The sequence below is a fragment of the Somniosus microcephalus genome, chromosome 8, assembly GCF_052327205.1.
Source record: "Somniosus microcephalus isolate GS21.2 chromosome 8, FLI_Smic_1.0, whole genome shotgun sequence".
Lineage (NCBI taxonomy): Eukaryota > Metazoa > Chordata > Chondrichthyes > Squaliformes > Somniosidae > Somniosus > Somniosus microcephalus.
In genome coordinates, this window is record NC_140994.1 from 52,069,285 (window position 1) to 52,089,954 (window position 20,670).

Here is a 20,670-nt window from a genome sequence, read left to right on the forward strand (position 1 = left end):
AATTAAAATTAATTTTTATTATTTTGAAAATCTATGGAATTTTTATCATGGAATGGAAATAATGACACTCCACAATATAGTGCCAGAGAGGTTGTTCAGCAGTAATAAAGACTTAGTACACTGTTAAAAACTCAGTTACACCTCATTCAACAAGACTTAGCTTTTTCAATGGTTTTTAAAGCGAGAATAGTGCGTAAAAAGTTGATGTTCACGTCAAATCAGTGATTTCTAATTGATTTAAATCCGCGAAGACTGCAACAGCACAGCCTGTGGAGGAGCAGGGAATCACTGACAGGAACTTCCGGATTTCTGTGTTTAACTGCTCATGAGCGGACTCCAAACGTTGCTGTCAGATTTACACAGTAATAACAGTAAACGCTGACAATATCGCTGGCATTACAACTGCAAATTCAGGGCATTGTGTTTGTATGGTTGTATCACATAATGTAATTGCAGGACCCAAGTATATTTACTGTAGAAAAAAAAATCAAAAAACCTGATGCTTTTTCATTTATATTTTTTTGACCTTCCTGGCCCTAATAACAGTTGTCTCATGCAATGCTTTCTCCTCCAGGCAAAGAGTAAGATGAATTAGGCTAGTCATGGACTTCTCTAGTACTCTGACCAAACACTAAGAGATATGCATTGTATATTTGTGTGTTGAGCAGGGGAGAGAGATGCAAAGAGAGGAAACTTGTTCTCCCTCTTACAAAACATTGAAACATAGAAGATAGGAGCAGGAGTAGGCCATTCGGCCCCTCGAGCCTGCTCCGCCATTCAATGAGATCATGGCTGATCATCCAAATTCAGTACCCTGTCCCTGCCTTCTCCCCATATCCCTTGATCCCTTTAGCCTTAAGAAATATATCCAACTCCTTCTTGAATATATTTAATGAACTGACCTCCACCACCCTCTGTGGCAGAGAATTCCACAGGTTCACCACTCTCTGGGTGAAGAAATTCCTCCTCATTTCAGTCCTAAATGGCTTACCCCTTATCCTTAGACTATGACCCCTGGTTCTGGACTCCCCGGCCATGGAAACATCCTTCCTGCATCTAGTCTGTCCAGGCCTGACAGAATTTTATAGGTTTCGATGAGATCCCCTCTCAATCTTCTAAACTCCAGTGAGTATAAGCCCAATTGACACAATCTCTCCTCATACGTCATTGCCTGCCATCCCAGTTATCAGCCTGGTGAATCGTCACTGCACTCCCTCCATGGCAAGAACGTCCTTCCTCAGATAAGGCGACCAAAACTGCACACAATACTCAAGGTGCGGTCTCACCAAGGCCCTGTACAACTGCAGCAAGACATCCTTGTTCCTGTACTTGAACCCTCTTGCTACGAAGGCCAACATACCATTTGCTTTCTTAACCGCCTGCTGCACCTGCATGCTTACCTTCAGCGACTGGTGCACAAGAACACCCAGGTCTCTTTGCACTTCCCCTTCTCCCAATCTACTGCCATTCAAATAATAGTCTGCCTTCCTGTTTTTGCCACCAAAGTGGATAACCTCACATTTATCCACATTATAGTGCATTTGCCATGTTTCTGCCCAATCACCCAACCTGTCCAAATCGTACTGGAGTTTCACGACATCCTCCTCACAGCATACCCTCCCACCCAGCTTTGTGTCGTCTGCAAATTTGGAGATATTACATCCAATTCCCTTGTCCAGATCATTAATATATATTGTGAACAGCTGGGGTCCTAGGACCGATCCTTGCGGTACCCCACTAGTCACTGCCTGCCACTCAGAAAACGAACTGTTTATTCCAACTCTTTGCTTTCTATCCGCCAACCAGTTCTCTATCCAAGTCAATACCTTGCCCCCAATCCCATGTGCCTTAATTTTGCACGCTAATCTCTTATGCGGGACCTTATCAAAAGCCTTCTGAAAGTCCAAATATACCACATCCACTGGTTCTCCCTTATCTATTTTACCAGTTACATTCTCAAAAAATTCCAGTAGGTTAGTCAAGCACGATTTACCTTTTGTAAATCCATGTTGATTTTGTCCGATCCCGTCACTGCTTTCCAAGTGCTCTGCTATTACATCTTTTATAATGGACTTTAGCATTTTCCCCACTACCGATGTCAGGCTCACCGGTCTATAATTCCCCGCTTTTTGTCTACCACCTTTTTTGAATAGTGGGGTAACATTAGCTACCCTCCAATCCATGGGTACTGTTCCAGAGTCTATCGAGTTCTGGAAGATGACCAGCAATGCATCTACTATTTCTAGGGCCACTTTCTTAATACCCTAGGATGTAGATTATCAGGCCCTGGGGATTTATCGGCCTTCAGTCCCATCAATTTTCCTAACACCATTTCCCTACAATTACTGATTCCTTTCAGTTCCACCCTTTCATCAGACCCTATGTTCCCCGGCATCTCTGGGAGGTTATTTGTGTCCTCCTTTGTGAAGACAGAACCAAAATATGTATTTAGTTGGTCTGCCATTTCTTTGTTCCCCATTATAAATTCCCCTGATTCTGACTGCAAGGGACCTATGCTTGACTTCACCAATCTTTTTCTCTTCACATATCTATAAAAGCTTTTACAGTCAGTTTTTATGTTCCCAGCAAGCTTACTCTCATATTCTATTTTCCCCTTCTTAATTAATCCCTTTGTCCTCCTTTGTTGAATCCTAAACTGCTCCCAATCCTCAGGATTATTGCTTTTTCTGGCCAATTTATATGTCCTCTCCTTGGATCTTATGCTATCCCTAATTTCCCTTGTTAGCCACGGTTGAGTCACCTTTTTTGTTTTATTTTTATGCCAAGCTGGGATGAACAAATTCTGTAGTTCATCCATTCGGTCTTTGAATGTTTGCCATTGCCCACCATCAACCCTTTGAGTGACATTCCCCAATCAATCCTACCCAACTCGCTCCTCAGACCATCGTAGTTTCCTTTATTTAAATTTAGGACCCTAGTCTCTGAGTCAACTACTTCATTCTCCATCTTAATGAAGAAGTCAATCATATTATGATCGCTCTGACCCAAGGGGCCTCGTACAACAAGATTGCTTATTAATCCTTTCTCGCTACATAATACCCAGTCTAAGATGGCCTGATCTCTGGTTGGTTCCTCGACTCTTCTGTCTAGGCCTTTGAGATGGATTCCTTTAATAATACCTAGCACTTTATCTAATGGCGGATAATATTTATGTATGTCATTGCAATGTATGCTATAAACTGTCAAAATAAACAATGAAAAGTTGTAAAAAGACCACTATTCAGCTCACCAAATTCAAACATTAATATCAATTATCTATTGAGAATTCTATATAAAATTATTTTTGCATGCAAAGTCAGCCTGTCAATCTGTTCAAGGTGTTAGCCTCATTGTGTCACTTATAAATGATGTCATCATGATATGCTAGCAACCAGGTTCTTATATTGTCCTCTCCATAACAAAGGCAACCCTCGTTCAGTTGTCTAATTTTAATGGGTTAATAAGATGCTAGAATTAATATTCCGATAATAATTTAAATCAGGTGAGAGGAGTAGGTTGATTCAAAGTCCACCTGATTTTCTCCGCTGCCTACAACACAGTGAATGCCAGTGGGTTTGAATTTGATACCACCTAATGAATGCACTGCTTTGGGAAAACAGGTTCCACCTAAACACTGAGGGAGCCCAATTCAATTTGGATCAGTAGAGTAAAGTGTGACTTTAATAATATTCACACACCCCATTTGAAATGGTGTATCAGAGTTAATACAAAACCTGTCAACATTTGTATACATCTGTAGGCACTGGAGGCCTTGTCCATGGAAAGCACATTTGTCAAGATAGTGTTAATAAAACCAAGCTGCAAAATTTATTAAGCTTGAAAATAAAGTTGTCAAGAACTGTCAGAGAAACATTCAACTTTGATATGATTGGTAGTAGTTTTGAAAGATTTTTGGTTGATAATACATTACCTATATGGCAGTTGAAAATTTAGTTGTATCTAAAATTTGCAGTTGCTCTAAACTGAATGGGGGGGGGGGGGGAATTTCTTCAGGGGTTCTCCCAATCGGCCGCCATAACTTCAGTGGGAGATCGGCGAAACCCAGTTTACGTGTCTACACGGGGCTCCCATTGATTATCAACTAAAGTTATGGCCGCCAATCGAGAAAACTCCTGAGGAAATTCCCAGCGAAGGAGTTGCGTAACTGGTGCAGTGTTGCTGCTGAGTATACATTACCATGGGGGCGATTTCTTCAGGGTGTTTCCTGCTCTGCACTTTAATTTTGGTGCACGTTTGGTGGAAACCCTGTCTGTGTGCTTAAATGGGGTCTCCGTCGAACTCTGGCGGCGGCGCAGGAGCAGATGTTAGGAAATTCCTGGGATAATAATAATTTAAATCAGGTGGGTTGATTCAAAGTTCTCCTGATTTTCTACCAATGCCTAATGAGTGCCAGTGAATTTGATACCACCTAATGAATGCACTGCTTTGGGAAAACAGGTACCACCTAAACATTGAGGGAGTCAAATTCAATTTGGACTTTAATATTATTCACACTCCCCATTTGAAATGTTGTACCAGAGTCAATACAAAACCTGTCATAATTTGTTTCAGAAAAAATAAATACAAACAGACCTAAGGTCATAAACCCATATCTCTGACATCATTACTTGATTAAAATTATACTTACATGATTGAATTGGTAATGATGTCAGATTCAAACGGAGTGTAACTCTCGTCTGCGGCAATTCTCCTGCTCATCTGGCAGAAGAGCTGCAGAAACCCCAAAAACGTGGTGTTTTTCTGGAGTTTCTGTGGCTCTTCCACTGAAGTTACAGTGGATGAGCAGAAGAACCTCTGGAGAAATTCACCCCTGTGAATGTTACCATGTTGGCAAGGGTGCATCGTATGGGCATAATACAAAGTTTTTATGTGCTGCCATGTTTTAATGTTACCAAAACAGACTAAGATAACTACAGCTGAATTCTAAACTAAACATAATTTGAAGCTACAAGCACTGTTGTTTGAAGTTGTACTTTGCAACTGCTGGGAAGGTAAAGATGGCAAATTTGAAGACATTCACTTCTGGTATTCAGCGAATTTTCATTATTAGGAATGATCTCGCATTTTATCATGCCTCAGCATGGCTGTCTCGAATAATTATGCTGTGCTTACATTTACCAGTAAAGAACTGCTGATACATCCAAATTCTCTTTTGAAGCTGAAGTCTCCATTGTGTGGGGAAAAAAATAATGTGCCATGTTTTGTTTTTCCTTTTAAAGGTGGAAATGAAAATGTAGATGAAAGGAGAGGGAAAAGAGAAGCCTCCAGCTTTGGAACGGAGAGTTCTCTGTCTGGGTTTTTACCCTCTGGAACACAGCAGCACACAATGTCAAAGAAGGGCGCTGTCGGCCGAGCTAAGGGAGACAAGCCTGATGCCTTAGCTGCTTTGCAAGCTGCCAATGAAGAGCTCAGGGCCAAACTGACTGACATTCAAATCGAGCTTCAGCAAGAAAAGAGTAAGGTGTGCACTGTCCTTTTCCTAATAATTTTTTTAACAAAATTATCGCTAAATAAAGCAGCAACATAGAAAACTGTTATAAATTCTCTGAATGGGAATTTGCTAAAAATATTATAGTACATACACTAGTATGAATAAAAAGAATCTGTAATTTGTGCTGGAAATAATAATGTATAGACTTGAAAATACAGTGGAGATTTGCTCAGAGATGCTCTATAGAAATGCAGCATGCTTGTTACCCAAAATACCTCTAATATATGGAAAGTTCCATTGCTCTTAATTCATTACCACCACTGGATTATTGGTTTATCACCACAATGCATTAATTAAAAATTCCAATACAGTCGAGAGCTGCAGAAGCATTTAAGTATAATATTAATAGGTTATAATTCTGGGAAGTTTCAGATACCTAAGGTCTTCATAGACACATTTTTTGAATGTGAATTATATCAGGTTTGCTACTCAGGGAGTCACTGAAGCATTTTGGGGGGGATGGGGAAAGATACCTGGCAGACCACCAACCAAGCCTCTTTAGCGTGACGTGATGAGCCCCAAGTCTGCCAAAGGCATTTAAATCAGAGGACCTTCCCCATACCTCACAACCTTTAATGGGGCCAGCGACGGCAGTCTAGGACAGGCACACCTTGCTCAGATGCCAGCGCTCTGGGGGCATGCAGTTTCTAAGAGAGGTGACTGGATTCTAGTCAGGAGTAGGCGCCTTGGCTCATTTTCTCTCTCTCATTAGTCAGGGAACACTGAGGTCAACTGTACTACTGTGATTGGCTAACTCAGCATAAGCCAGGAACTGAATCTGAGACTTTCCCAATTAGTACAGCTCAGTGCCACACTACATAGTGCTTTTACTTACTGGGGTATCAAAGCACCCATAATCTGAAGCCTGTTAGATTTCTGGAACTTTATCAATGGAGCAGATTCATCTGAGAAGTGTCACATCAGCTTCTTACGGTTTTAGTAAACTTGTGCAGGTGCAACATAACAGCCAAATTTAAATTTCATCACAATGTTCATTCACCATAACGTAGGCAAAATTAAGAAATGAGAGCCTCCAATGCTACAAATGTTCTAAGTTGGGAGTTAGACTTGTCTTGATTGAATGTGTTTCTTTGGAGTGTCTTATTGAGTTCAATAAGTATGAGACACAAAATGATAGCATAGTGAGATCCCACTAACAAGATGAAGGCAACATTATTATGAAGGTTACTTTGTAGGGTTTTATACCAGGTTTTAACTGAATATAAATTACATTAACTAATTTTCCCATTAATTTTTCTCTTAAATGGACCATTCGATCCTCATTTTCTTGAACTACTTTTGTTAGATTTTCTAATAGGCAGCCAGTGAAACCTTGTGCCACAATGTGATAGTGCCCGGCATCGAAGGTTGTGAGGTTGACATTCTGAGGTTGTGATCTCTATCAGTCCATTAAATATGCCAAAATAGTTGTAAAAACCCAACTGGTTCACTGAAATGAATGGAATCTACCATCCCTACCTGGTCTGGCTTACATGTGACTCCAGTCCCACACTATGTGGTTGACTCTTATTGCCCTCATTGCAACTAGAGATGGGCAATAAATACTGCCTTACCAATGTCACTCACATCCTAAGAACAAATAAAAACCCCAGTGCCTACTCCATGAACTGTCAGCAGTATCCACCTAAAATACTTAATTGACCATTCATTCAACAAACCAAGACGTAAACAAGTTTGTATTAAACCATTAGGTTAATAATGCCTTCTTGGTTCATTCAACAGTAAGTTTGCATCTGTGCATTCCCTGATGGTGCTGTGCAGTCAGCCAGACTGGCTATTGCAGTGAACAAAATTGAAAGTCACTGCCCATTTTCCTATCAACAGAAATTAAAGTATATAAAATTGTGACAAACTCCCAATTCATCACAGTGCTTTCTTTTGCATCTGTTTGTGCAGGTAGTGCACACAGCATCGAAACCGGCCACCACCTCCTTTCAGATATGCTACACCAGGGGTTCTCAACCTTTTTGCTTCTGAGGCCCCCTCCTGCTTATAAAAATTCCACGGACCCCCTGTAACACAAGACAACAACAACTTGTATTTATATAGCACCTTTAATGTAACAAAACGTCCCAAAGCGCTTCACAGGATGGTTATTATGCTTTAAGGAGCGTCTTGAAGGAGGAAAGAGAGGTAGAGAGATGGAGAGGTTTAGGGAGGGAATTCCCGAGCTTAGGGCCTAGGCAGCTGAAGGCACAGATGCTAAGGGTGGAGCGATTGAAATAAGGGATGCTGAAGAGGCCAGAATTGGAGGAGCGCAGCAATCTCAGAGAGTTGTAGGGCTGGAGGAGACTACAGAGATAGGGAGCGGTGAGGCCATGGAAGGATTTGAAAACTTATACAATTAAACATATAGGGGAAAAAATTAGTCACTTAGCACCTCCCGTTAGTGCCAGCAGATGGTGCTGATGGGGTGCTAGAGCAGTATCACTGGGGCGAGGCAAATCCAGTGCTGCACGCCAAATCCCGCCCCCCGTAGCGCTGCTGGTAAGAGTTATTGTCAGGAACATCAACGTCAGGTGGATTGTGATGTCAGTGAGTGTGCAATGCTCACTGACCGTCCGATCTGCTAAATTGATTGTTGCTACCTACCTTAGCGCCTGGAGTAAACACCAACAGGGAGAGCTGACATGAAGCAACAGGAAGCCGGCTCCAGGGATGTTATTTAAAGGGATCATCAGTAATGACTCACAGCTGTCAGGTTAATGCAGTTTCAATGGTTTCTTCTAAGTTTCACAGACTCCAACAGTTTCATTCAGTAATTTCAAGGTTCTTTTCTATCAGGAGTGTTGTGGCAACTAAAAAGTAGCTACATTTATTCTTCAAATAATCAAATTGCTACATTTAGTAACATTAATGGGGGCTGTACCGGCAAATGACCTCGGCCTCCAGGATCTATGGCGGAGGGAGCGGAGGCAGCAAAAAAGACTGGAACACATGCCCAGAGGGAGGAGGAGGGCCATCAGGTCTCTCAACAGGAGGCCTTACCCTCTGAGGGTATTCCGAGAGCACTTCTCCTACCTCCACTTAAGCGAGGAGCAGTATATTAGAAGGTTCTGCTTCATCAAGGAGGTGGTCACAGAACTCTGCCACCTCCTGCAACCAGACCTCCAGCCTCAGACCAGGGTGACCACGACTCTCCCAGTGGCAGTCAAGGTCACCGTAGCCCTCAATTTCTTCACCAGCATGATTCTTCCAGTCTGCAACAGGAGATATAGCTAACATCTCACAGTTCGCCATCCATTGCTGCATCCGGGAGGTCACAGAGGCTCTCTCCAGTAGGAGAAGGGACTATGTTTCTTTCTCCATCACCAGAGAGAAGCAGGATGAGTGTGCATGGGGCTTTGCTAGGATAGCAGGATTCCCCATGGTGCAGGGCACCATTGACTGCACCCACGTGGCTTTGCGGGCACCGCATAACAATCTGGAGATCTTCTGTAACCGCAAAGGCTACCATTCACTTAATGTGCTGTTGGTGTGCGACCACACACGGTGAATCCTCAATGTCAATGCCCGATATCCTGGCAGCAGCCACGATGCCTTCATCCTGCACCAGACCGGTGTGCCAGTACTCTTCTAGCCACCACGTTAAGCTCTCCATCTGGCTCATGACTCCCCTCCACAACCCCAACACTCCTGCCCAGCTCTCATATAATGAGAGCCATGCTGCCACCAGGAACATCATCGAGGAGAACTTCGGCCTGCTCAAACAACGGTTCCACTGCCGTGACCGCTTGGGAGGAGCCCTCCAATACTCGGCTGAGCGGGTGTTCCATTCGTGGTGGTCTGCTGCATGTTCCACAACTTGGCCATCATGAGGGCCCAGCCCTTGCCAGCAGGGATTGCAGGAAGAGGGAGAGGAGGAGGAGGAGGAGGAGGAGGAAGAGGAAGATGAGGAGGACAAAGAGGAGGACAAGGAGGAGGGAAAAACAGGAGCAAGGGAGGAAGCAGCCACTCAATCGGCCTTCCGGAAGGGTGGTCCATGACCGACTCATCAGACTGTGGTTCGAATGAATTAAACACCAGATCCCCGTTGCTCACCACATCCCCATCATTCCATCCCTGTTGCAAGCCATCATAGCACAAAGCTGAAATGAGACACACGACAAAAGAATCCAAGCTGAATTAATAAATTTATCCCCCCAAAAATTAACTGTTCACCCTTGTGCAATCCCTTAGTGCCTCTCATTACTGTGCCTTTGCCTGCTCTAGTGCTCCTACCAAGTGTTGGTCCAGTGGCTGCAGCAGGGCTGGTGGAAAGCTGCTGAGTGTCTGTGCAGGAGACTTCAGATGGCCTTGCAGGTTGCCCTTGACCAGCTCAGCATGGCGGCAGCAGTCTGGGCTGGATGGGATGAAAGGCAGCAACAAGGGCAATGGCGGAATGGCAGTGGTGGGAGCAGGAATGCTGTCATCGTGAGAGAGAACAGCAGGTTCCTGCTCCACTGACCCACTGCCACTCCCCCAGGGTAGCACCTCAACATCCCTAGCAATCTGTTGGAGCACAGATTGCTGGCCTGCTGTGATACCGTGAAAGCCCCAGTCGACGGTGGTAGACCCAGCCACGATGGCAGCAGTCAGAGCTTGCGTGGCATCAAGCTGAGACTGCATGACAGCAGTCTGAGATTGAATGCCACCAAGCATTGATGGCATTACAGCACTATGACGTTGTGTCGTTTCCACCTGTGCTGCAATGGAAGCTGCCAGATCGTCTATCACACATGGCACCAGCTCTGGGCTGCCACGGTCTCTCTGGGAGTATACCATCCTTTGCAGACTGGAAATGATGGGCTCCATGGTGTGCGCAGAGCCTTGTGCAATGTTGGAGGTGGACTCCTCCATGCTCCTTACCATTGCTGAGAGGCTCTCGGGGACCCTCATCATTGCACCTATCATCTCCGTGTGCATGCCCATCATCCTTCTTCTAAAGGCCTCCCCATTGAGGTCCTCATCTGAGTCCTGTGCAGCAGAACTCACGCGCGAACTCGTCCTCCGGGAAGCTGGCTCCCGAGCTACCCTTTCCTTGCTGCAGCCCACTCGTCCCCGGTGCCTCACCCTGTGCAGATCCTGCTACTATACTAGCCTCTAAAGAATGCGTAGTGCCAGTGTCTGAGCTAGTGTCTGCGGGTGAGACATGCAGTGACGCGGTGTGTTCTTCCTCCTCCTCTTCTCCCACCGCACTCTGTTGTGGTCCACCTTGGCCTGCAAGATAAAGGAAAGTGTGTGAGTGAGTGTGGAGCAATGTGTTTGGGTGATATGCCTGCCATAGTTGAATGGTTGTCATTGTGTGCCAGGCGTGAGATGTGGGTGTTGAGTGTTGGTAGGTAGAGATTGTTGGTGGGTGAGTGCTGGGGGTGTGGTGCTTTGGGCAGCGTGTGAAGATTGTGGCTCCGATGGTAGTATGTAGCATTTGTTGAAGCATTCACTCACCTTTCCCACTCGAGTGAGGTTGTGAAATTTCTTCCTGCACTGTGTGTAGGTCCTGGGGACCACAGTGCTGCCTGAGACGTGCTGCGTTACCTCCCTCCGCATGGTGTGGAAGACTTGTGGTGAGGGCCTCCTGCCACTTGCCGGGTAGAGCACCACCCTCTGTCTCTCCACAGAGAAAACCAACGCCTCCAATGCTTCATCGCAGAATCTATGGGCTCTCTTCCTGGGGCGTGGATCTGCCATGAGTACACCTGGTTCAGCCCTCCGGCTCCTTCTTCTTGTCCTGCTGCTGCTTGCTGAGGCAGCTGCACAGCCAGCAATGCTGAGAATGAGGTGCTGCAGCATCAATGAACCTCCCCTTTAAGTACTGAAAAAAGCCTGTGATAATGATGAGTTGTGATTAGACTGCACACAATATTGGTCCACCTTTTGAGTGTAACGCCAATGAGCTTGGGCTTAAAGACTTGAATTAGGACTCCAATAATTTTTTTGAGCAGTGAGCATGAATTTTGCGTGCAGTCTAAAGCATAAGCGCCTGGCGCTAATTCTCCAACTTTTCTACTGACACCGCCCATTCCTTGGCTATAATGAATTTCAAGCCCCTAAACTTTAAGGATTAGTGATAGACGTTAGGACTATGGTTAGGGTGTTATGGTTAGGGGTTGGGTTAGGGATTACGTTCATGCTTCTGGTTAGGATTTTACGGTTATGGGTCAGGGTTAGGATCGGGTTAGGTTTATGGTTTGGGGATACCAAGGCTAGGAGAGGCACTCTGGAAGGTATGGTGAGCTGGCCCTGAACAGTCACCATTTTCCTTCATTTACAGACGCACCCTAACTAGTCACCATTTCTCCTTCATTTACAGATGCTCCTTGAGAGTTCTCAGCACTTGATGCTGCTCCCGGAGTTTGGTGCTTACACTCCGCTTCCCAGCCAGAGTGAACTCAGGGTTTATTAACTCTCACCCTTCAGACCTGGTGCGTCTCCACCACCCACGCATGCTAAGCTCACACTGCCCGGGTAATTGACATGAGCTCCAGACCAAATGAAGAGGGGCTTGAGGACGGAGAAAGGTCCTCTAACCATTTGGAGTGTGTGAGGGGCGGGATTGTTGTGTAGAATCTGGCTGAACTCTTAAAAGCTTCTCGGGTCTGCCGACACCCGGTTGAGAACCCCTGTGCTACACTGCCTTCCCTTTGGGCAGGGTCAAATGGGTAGGGTCAAATGGGCAGGGTCAAATGGGTAGGGTCAAATGGGCAGGGTCAAAGCAACCCTTCTTACTCTCACCTCGTGCAGCAGTGCCTCCCCTTTTCCAACCATCTAGCAGGGTGTTCAAGTGCTGTGCTGCTCCATCGCTGGTCCACAGACTCTGTTTCCTGCCATTATATTTATTTTGTCTCCCTTTTTTAAAAACTCTATACAGCCTTTACAAATTAAAATTAATTTTCTGCCATTATAAAGACTGAAAATACTTTCCCTTAAATGTAGCCTTTAAGAGATCACACCCTTTTAAATGTTATCTCGCAAATGCTGCTGGCACATTAGTTCCCACCTCCTTTGGCAACAAGAGCCAAGAGCTTGCTATGCATATTTAACTAGGCCCACTCCTGGAACTTTGGTGGTCAGGCGTACTCCTTTCTGGGGGGAGGGGAGACTAATTCCACTCTGCTCTACCACAACCATTGTGGAAAATCCACCCCGATATGACAAAATACATAACCAAATATCTGAAATATGCATATTTGTATATGATTGTTTCTACCTTTTAGCACTGATTTCAAAGTCCTCTTCCCCCATCAGTGATCACCAATGTTCCCTGTAATTTTTTTTCGGGCCTCGACCATGCGGCCCATTCAAAATACTGGCCATGTACAGTTTTTCTACTGAAAAGCCGGCAAGTCGGCTGCATGGGACCCCTGGAGCACAGCTTACAGGGAAAATTGCCCATCACCATTATTTTCTGTTAATTAATTTTAAAATGTAAGCTGCAACATAATCATCAACATTATCATAGTGGTTCTCCTATAAAATGTCCTTTATATAGCACACTATCCCATTACCAACAGCCATGATGTATGATGAATTTTGTATTTCCATTAATTATTTTTCCCATTTCTTTACATTAAATTGAAGATGTCACTTCAGGTCACCAGTTTATCTCCTTTATCTAAATTATACTTCAGATAGAAATTGTTTGCTTAATTACTTCATTGTGCTTTTCTCTATTTATAAATGCTAAACCGTACCATGCGTACGCAAGTCATCATGTCAAGTCAAGGCTACAATGACACAAAATTGCTTAAGCCAGAAGTGTTTTGAGACTAGGTAAGGCAAATGTGTTGCTGCAGCGCGACTGAATACTAAATTCCCCTCCAAAGGCAAAATTTATCTCTACTGTAGGAGAAATATTATATAGTCAGATAAAGAGTATACATAGCACCTGAAGCAAATTGATTTTAAAGCAAAAATGCTACTGCAGTTCTCAAAGTGGCATAGATGTGTAAAAGACTCTGAGACAGCCAATAACAATGATGCTTATTCAACATGTTTTGAATAAAATGTTTATTTATGACTGTTTTTTCTTTGTGTCTGAAAAGCACATTGATAGATTCCCAATTCAACGTGTCCCTGTTTTACAGATGGCAAATTTAATTCTCACTACTCACTGTTCGTATTGTATACACTGACTTGAATTGGTAGATACCACATAATTCACCATGCACTGCCCACCCAACACTCACCTTCATATACATATTTTTGCATTCTAAGGGTTAGTTTTCTGAATGTGGCTCCCGGCATTCAGAAAATCAGCCCAATAGTCCTTTTGTCAGTTTACCTTGGTCAAAATTTTATTGTATTGTTCCTCCCTAAAAGAGACAAAAGGCCTATGGGTCAATATCTCTGGACATTGACCAATTACATAGGAACAGGAGTAGGCCATTCAGCCCCTCAAGCCTGTTCTTTCATTCAATTAGATCATGGCTGATCTGTACCTTAACCCCATTTATCCACCTTTGCTCCATATCCCTGATACCCTTACCTAACAAAAATACCAACTTTCACAGCAACTCAGGAACTACTAGCAGCCCAGCACAAATTTAAAAGTTCTTTGGCAGATGGCAAATAAAGATAAAGTTCATGGTTGAAGTGGCACAATATAAAAGATGGCATGCCGGCAAAATCAGCCGACACCTGAGCCATATTGACCTTAACACACCTCCCTGCTAAAAACTTGAGGACAACTGCCTCTTTAGTCCCCAGGTTAGCAAGGAGCCAGTTGTAGAGTTTTGCCATTTGCTCCATGTTCACCTATAGATAACCTCCAAAGTAGGCACTCCACTGCTAGTGGTAGTCAATATCACCACTGCCCTCTACGTTTCTGCCTCTGGCTTATTCCAGGTTTGTACTGCTGTATCAGCTAATGTACTGGCCACAAATGTATTCAACAGGTAACGTAAATGCTAGGGAGGGTGAAGGGGGTTGGGGTGGGGGCGGCAGTGAGGAGGGTAGAGCAAGACATTAGGGCAGGATGGTACGAGCACTGTACTTGGGGGTAGCCTGCGCTTCATGTGGCATTTCCTCCATGCTCTTCTATGCAAGGTGCCCAGCGTGCCCTCCTCCAAGGTAGTCAAGAGTTTATAATTTGTAATCCTTTCTTCAGTGTGGCTCTTTTTTCTTGTATCATGTGTCATCTTGTCACGCAAGCAAAGAAATATTCTTGACATGTTGTAAATTGAAGGAGCACGTACACAGCGACAGATATGGGCCCGCCCTTCATGCCCTTCTTGTTTATCAGTAAGTGATCATGCACCATGCAGCTAAACAAAAAGCAAAATAGTATAGATACAAAAAATCTGAAATAAAAACAAAAAATGTGGCCGTAGCTAATTTGTGTTGTAATGATTTGATGTGTGAATTCCTTGGAAGATGTCAGGGTGCCAATTATAAGTTACAACTCAAATGTGTGCCTTGCTTAAGTATAGGTATCTATGAAATGCAATGGAAGAGCTATAAGGTTGTGTGAAGCCTTGTTATGGATGAGCAGTAAATGTGAACTAGGTTGACAGACCTTTTGTGGCATGCAATCTTGGGCCATCTGCATGGTACACGATATGGTTGGGCAGGCTTACCTTGCCAGATTCCTGAAGTGATGTTGTTTTCCCTCACATCTGTGCTCTATATAGACTAGCTGCCACCTCTGGCCAGAAATGGTACAATGTGTGTTCGGAGGAGGATGACCTGGAATACTATTTTGGTGTAAAAACCCCACAGAATTAGTAACAAGTGTGATATTTCACGGAAATTCACTTCTCATTTCATGACTCCATGTGTATTTAGCTGTTACTCAGTTTTGCAAGCCATGTTTTACTCGTACCTTCGGAAATATCAGCCCGGAATTTGCAGTCGGGATGACGGCAAACTGGCAGCGTTCGCCATCATTCCGCCTTTGAAGCTGACCGCAACTTCGGGATTTGGTACACGCGCAGATGCATGCAGAAATCCTGCAGTTGCGGTCTGTCATTCACAGCTCCGACACAGGCTGCGCTGTCCCCCCGCCCACCCCCCACTCTCCCGACCCCCACAGAGCCGGCAATCTGGGTAATCACTCAAATCAGGGAAACTGACGAAAACTTTGGCTCTTCCGCAGTAGCTACACTGTTAAATTACCCACTAAAAGTTAGACCCAAAGGGATTAGGTGTAACTGGGGTTTTAACAGTGCATTGACTGCTAAACAAAGATTAAGGGCCTGAACAACTAATTTTTATTTTGTGCAGTGTATAATTTATCCATTTTAATAAAAACTAAAATTTTTAAGAAACTTGGTAAAAAAACATTTTTTTAAAAGTTTGTTCATCTTCATTTCATTTTTCCCTTTTCCCCATGTGCGAGCCCCAATCTTTGTTTTGCTCTCTCTAACATTTTTAAAAAGTTAGAATTTTAAGAACTTACCCACTTCCTTGTTCACTGTCTGTGAGAATTCTGCATTTTGATTGGCTGCTGACGTCACAGCAGCTCACACAAGGGGAACCGCACTAACCTCCATTGATTTAAATTGAACGACGGAAAAAAAGTTTTCGACACAGAGATCGCGAGATCCTTGTGCGAATCGTACTTCGGGGCCAGTGGCGAACACATTCGCTTCGCCATCTGTAACGGGGAAAGAGCCCGATAATAATGAGGCATAAAATATATTACAATTCGCTTCGCCGCTGACTGCAAATTCCGGGCCATTATTTTTGAAAGAGTTACATCCTGTTTGAAGGCTAAATAAATATTTGCCCCTGTTTATGATTACTTTCTTTTAAGTGGACACTTCCTGTTAATATTCCCAGCACCATTTCATGGCTACAGTATTGCATAATAATCTAGGCATTCCCTTTGATGAGCTACATGCTCAAACTAGGCGGGAGCTTGTGGCTTTTGGAAATGCTAATTGTGATGTATGGTAGCTAATCATTACTCTCAATGCTTCTTGGAATGAACATTAATAGTTATGCTTCCACAGAATTGTTTCATGCTGGCTCACTACCACCAGGGTAGGCATATTTTCTTTGTGAAATTTAAACTAATGGTGGGAAGTATCCCCAGCAGAAGTACAGGAAAAGTGATTCTATCTGTAACAGGGAAACAGCCCGATAATAATGAGGCATAAAATATATTGCAATTCAAACAATAATAAACAACAAGAATGCCCTTTATTTACCAGATTCATACAAAAGCTATTTTCGCTCTGCACCAGACTGTTATGGAAGTAGACTTCTTCAATTATAATTACAACAATGGACTATCATAGCATTAAGGAGGATCCTGTTTACAGAACTTAGTTAATGTTGAGGTGAATCTGGAAAATCAGGAGTCCATTTCAGAATGGTGCAAATTCATCCATGTCAGCGCAATACGCACCAAGCACAACCTTTGACCTACCCTGTTTATCTTCAAGCAACAGGGACGTCAACATGTAGAAAAAATGCCATAGCACTGAAGTGCCTCCTGGGCACCTGCACGATTAGGTACTAAGGTTAAGTGTATTTAAACACTACAGACCACAGGAGCTGCGCCAAAGCCCTTCAAAGAAACAAGTGTAATTGAAGTTCTAGACTAAAAACAAGAATAACTGACTTATTTTGCTTTTTATTTCTTTTCAAGATTATAAAAGTAGATTTATGTGTATTCTCTCAGTCTTCCCTTCCCTTACAGGTTTCTAAAACTCAACCTCAATCTAACCACACCACAAATTCTTGATTTTATGTTGTATTTTTTCCTTGATATTGCTACCTACAGTGGAGCTTGGCCCTTCACCTAGGTTCATCAGTAATAAAAGGTGGCTCTGCATTACTACATGAATTCAGATAACTAAAAAATATTCATGGTTTACACAAACGTGACATGAAGACGTAATATAAACGACATAGAATTACATAGAATTAACAGCACAGAAACAGGCCATTCGGTGCAGCTGGTCTATGCCAGTGTTTATGCACCACACGAGCCTTCTCCCATTTTACTTCATTTCACCCTATCAACATATCCTTCTATTCCTTTCTCCCTCATGCACTTATCTAGCTTCCCCTTAAATGCATCTATGTAATCATTCGTTCAAACCCATTCTTTCAAAATACAATCTTCTTAGCGATGCTTTCAAACTCAGTGGAGTTCAGTCAGGGTTGTCTGACTACATCTTTATGAAACATTCCAATTTGATACACAATGTGATAAAATATAAACTAATCAGATCTACTGGTGTCTTATCTAAGCCAATGGAAATTTTTTGCACTGTTATTTGCTGGAAGTGCGAGCTGAAACCTTAGTGAATGACAGGACCATTGATTTCAATGGAGAGCAAAATCAGGCAAGATATAAATCCTGATCCAATCTTATCAGTTTCCCGCCAGGTAGGTTAGTTTTAAATTATCCCATAATTGTAGAACTAGTGAACATAAGAATGAAATTTCCAAGTTTCAAGGAAGACCAGAGTTGAAAAGGCTCCCTCCACCCCACAGGGTAGTAGATGTGTGAAATAGACTTCAATCAAACACAGTGCTATTGATCGCTTTTTATACAAAAAAAGACCTTTAGAAATAGTTGGTTAACAATAGGATTGAAAGTTATAAAGGAGGTCAAATGATGAAGATGATCAAATACTGTGTGGGACTTTATAGATCCAGTAGATTAAAGAAATTATGGGCTGGATCTTGCTGGAAAAATAACGGCGTGTTATAAAAGTAGATTTATGTGTATTCTCTCAATCTTCCCTTCCTCTTATAGGTTTCTAAAACCCAACCTCAATCTAACCTAACCACTAATTCTCGATTTTATGTTGTATTTTTTCCTTGATGTTGCTATCTACAATGGAGCTTGCCCTTCATCTAGGTTTATCTGCATTACTACATGAATTCAGATAACTACAAAAATCCATGGTTTACACAAGTGTGACATGAAGATGTAATATAAACTACATAGAATTACATAGAATTTGCAGCACAGAAACATGCCATGAGTTGCAAATCTCCAGAACTTACTGGTTGATTCATGCCACTCCGCATCAAACGGCATCTCATCCTTAGCCTCCCCTTTAGTTTTAAGAACTTGCTGGATTTGCACATTAATTGCCCTTTAAGCTCGCCACAGAAAGTTAGGGTTGGAACTTAACAATGTAAGTACCTTTTTAACAACGTGAATTATTAATGCAATGCCAATCAACCTCTCTGGCCCAGAAAGGGAGAAAAATTGTTCAATCTCATTCCTGCATATGGTCAATTTTTCTTAGTGATTTAAAAAATGTCAAAGTATTAATTTAAAAAAAAAAATTCTTACTTTTCCTTTCTCTCTTTTTTCTCTCAATCCAATCTTCTTTTCCCTCTCTTTATTACTCTTTATGTACCTGATAATTCACCAAACGAATTCACCATCCTTAAATCTCATTGCTTAAGGAGATACACAGTTGGTCCCGCCATTCACTGAGGTCCCAGATGCCCAGTGGCCTTGCTATGCCATTACCAGCTCACACTCCCAGCAAGTTATGGCACAAAATGTTTTCGAGCTGAAGGGTGTAGGAAAAAGTCTAACTAACAGCGCTGCTGCGAGATTCCCCGCTCCAGCAAGATCTGGCCCTATATTTCTTGAATGCATCTGACCAGGGTTGAATGATATTATGTTGGTATCTGGGAGTTTTGTAAAAGTGACATCAAGAAAGTTGGGGAAAAATGTCACAATGTTTTATTTTCTTAGAAATTAAAAAAAAAGGGTAGATTCCATGATTGGAAAACAGTGGGCCTAATGGTGTCATTCCATGTCTTAGTCATATACTTAAATGGCCATATTTAAAAATAAAACAAATTGAAGGAAGATGTCTTCATTATTCTATCTGTTGTGAAATCGTAAACATGGTTATGAGGCATTTCCTTGGTCGTATTTAGTTTGCCTTATTTTCCTTCTATATGTAATGGATACTACAAGCAAATAGAAACACCACAGCTAGATCTTTCTGAAGCAAAGTGACCGTTACTACAGGACACAGAATCAGCTAGTTTTATGCTTGAAAATACAGTGAATCAATCTAAAAATACATGTGGGTTCATTGTGTTATGTTCTTCAGGTTAGCAAGTTGGAACGAGAAAAAAATCAAGAAATAAAGCTGATCAGAGAGCAAGAGCAGCACAGGCACATTGTGCTGGTGACTGAACTCAAAGCCAAGCTACACGAAGAAAAAATGAAGGAACTGCAGACTGTGCGAGAGACTCTGTTAAGGCAACATGAAGCTGAGCTTCTCCGAGTCATCAAAATTAAAGATAATGAGAACCAGAGACTTCAGGCACTTGTTAACGCCTTGCGTGATGGAGCGGCTGACAAAGTTAAAACAATGCTTTATATTGAAGCTAAAGAAGAGGCCAAGAAGGTGTTTGAGTTTGAGAAAATCAAACTGCAACAAGAGATCTCTGAATTGAAGGGAACTAAGAAACAAGTGGAAGAAGCTTTAAGTCAAGCTATTCATGCTGACAAGATGAAGGCTGCAGAGATAAGAAGTGTGTACCACCTTCACCAGGAGGAGATCTCCAGGATAAAGAGAGACTGTGAAAGAGAGATTCGTAGGCTGGTACGTATCGATTTCTTCACTTAGCAAATATTGGTGGTAAATGCATGTTTGATCAGAAAGTTACATATAAATATTGTTTTAGATGATGGGAACATTCAGATTTGTTGCAATAATCCCTTGGATCTAATTTAACTCCACATCAACATACATACACCATATGATCGACAGTTTTATGATAATCAGTCACTAACAAATAACCTTGTGAGTTCCTGAAATAAGCAACCTTTTGATATCCTTCTGTGAAATATGTGATGGCATAGTCTTTAGAAATGATACCATAAAGGATTGTAGTACATTTCTGAGAGTCACATGATCTGACTGACAATGCTTTGTGTGCACTATGGCACGTTGCTTGGCAACGGCTGACAGCATAATAAAAAAGGCACTAACTGTGAAATATAAGCCTAGAAAAATGACTTGGGATTTCAGCAAATTAATGCTTAATGCATTCTTATGACATTTCTCTGTCTAGTATTTTAATGCAGGTGTTAGCCTGTTGATTGTAAATTGGTTAACGCCTCCACTAAAATAGCAGACCGGTTAAGTATGTGTATACTAATATTGCCAACAGTAACTTCTAGGCAATAATCTCTAATAACAGGTAATTGGATGTGA

The 20,670-nt window shown here is 42.6% G+C and overlaps 1 protein-coding gene across 9 annotated transcripts in view; it reads left to right on the forward strand.

The window, feature by feature from the left end:
* jakmip3 (Janus kinase and microtubule interacting protein 3) overlaps positions 1-20,670 on the forward strand; it is a 567,199-nt gene that overhangs the window by 106,590 nt on the left and 439,939 nt on the right. For 8 of the 9 annotated variants that reach the window (XM_085994710.1, XM_085994718.1, XM_085994709.1 and 5 more), the window contains exons 2-3: positions 5,241-5,482; positions 19,558-20,055. In XM_085994710.1, the coding sequence (XP_085850836.1) occupies positions 5,348-5,482; positions 19,558-20,055 (633 nt within the window). In that variant the 5' untranslated portion in view covers positions 5,241-5,347. Of the gene's footprint in view, positions 1-5,240; positions 5,483-19,557; positions 20,056-20,670 lie in introns of those variants that run through there. The other variant, XM_085994717.1, reaches the window with a different exon arrangement.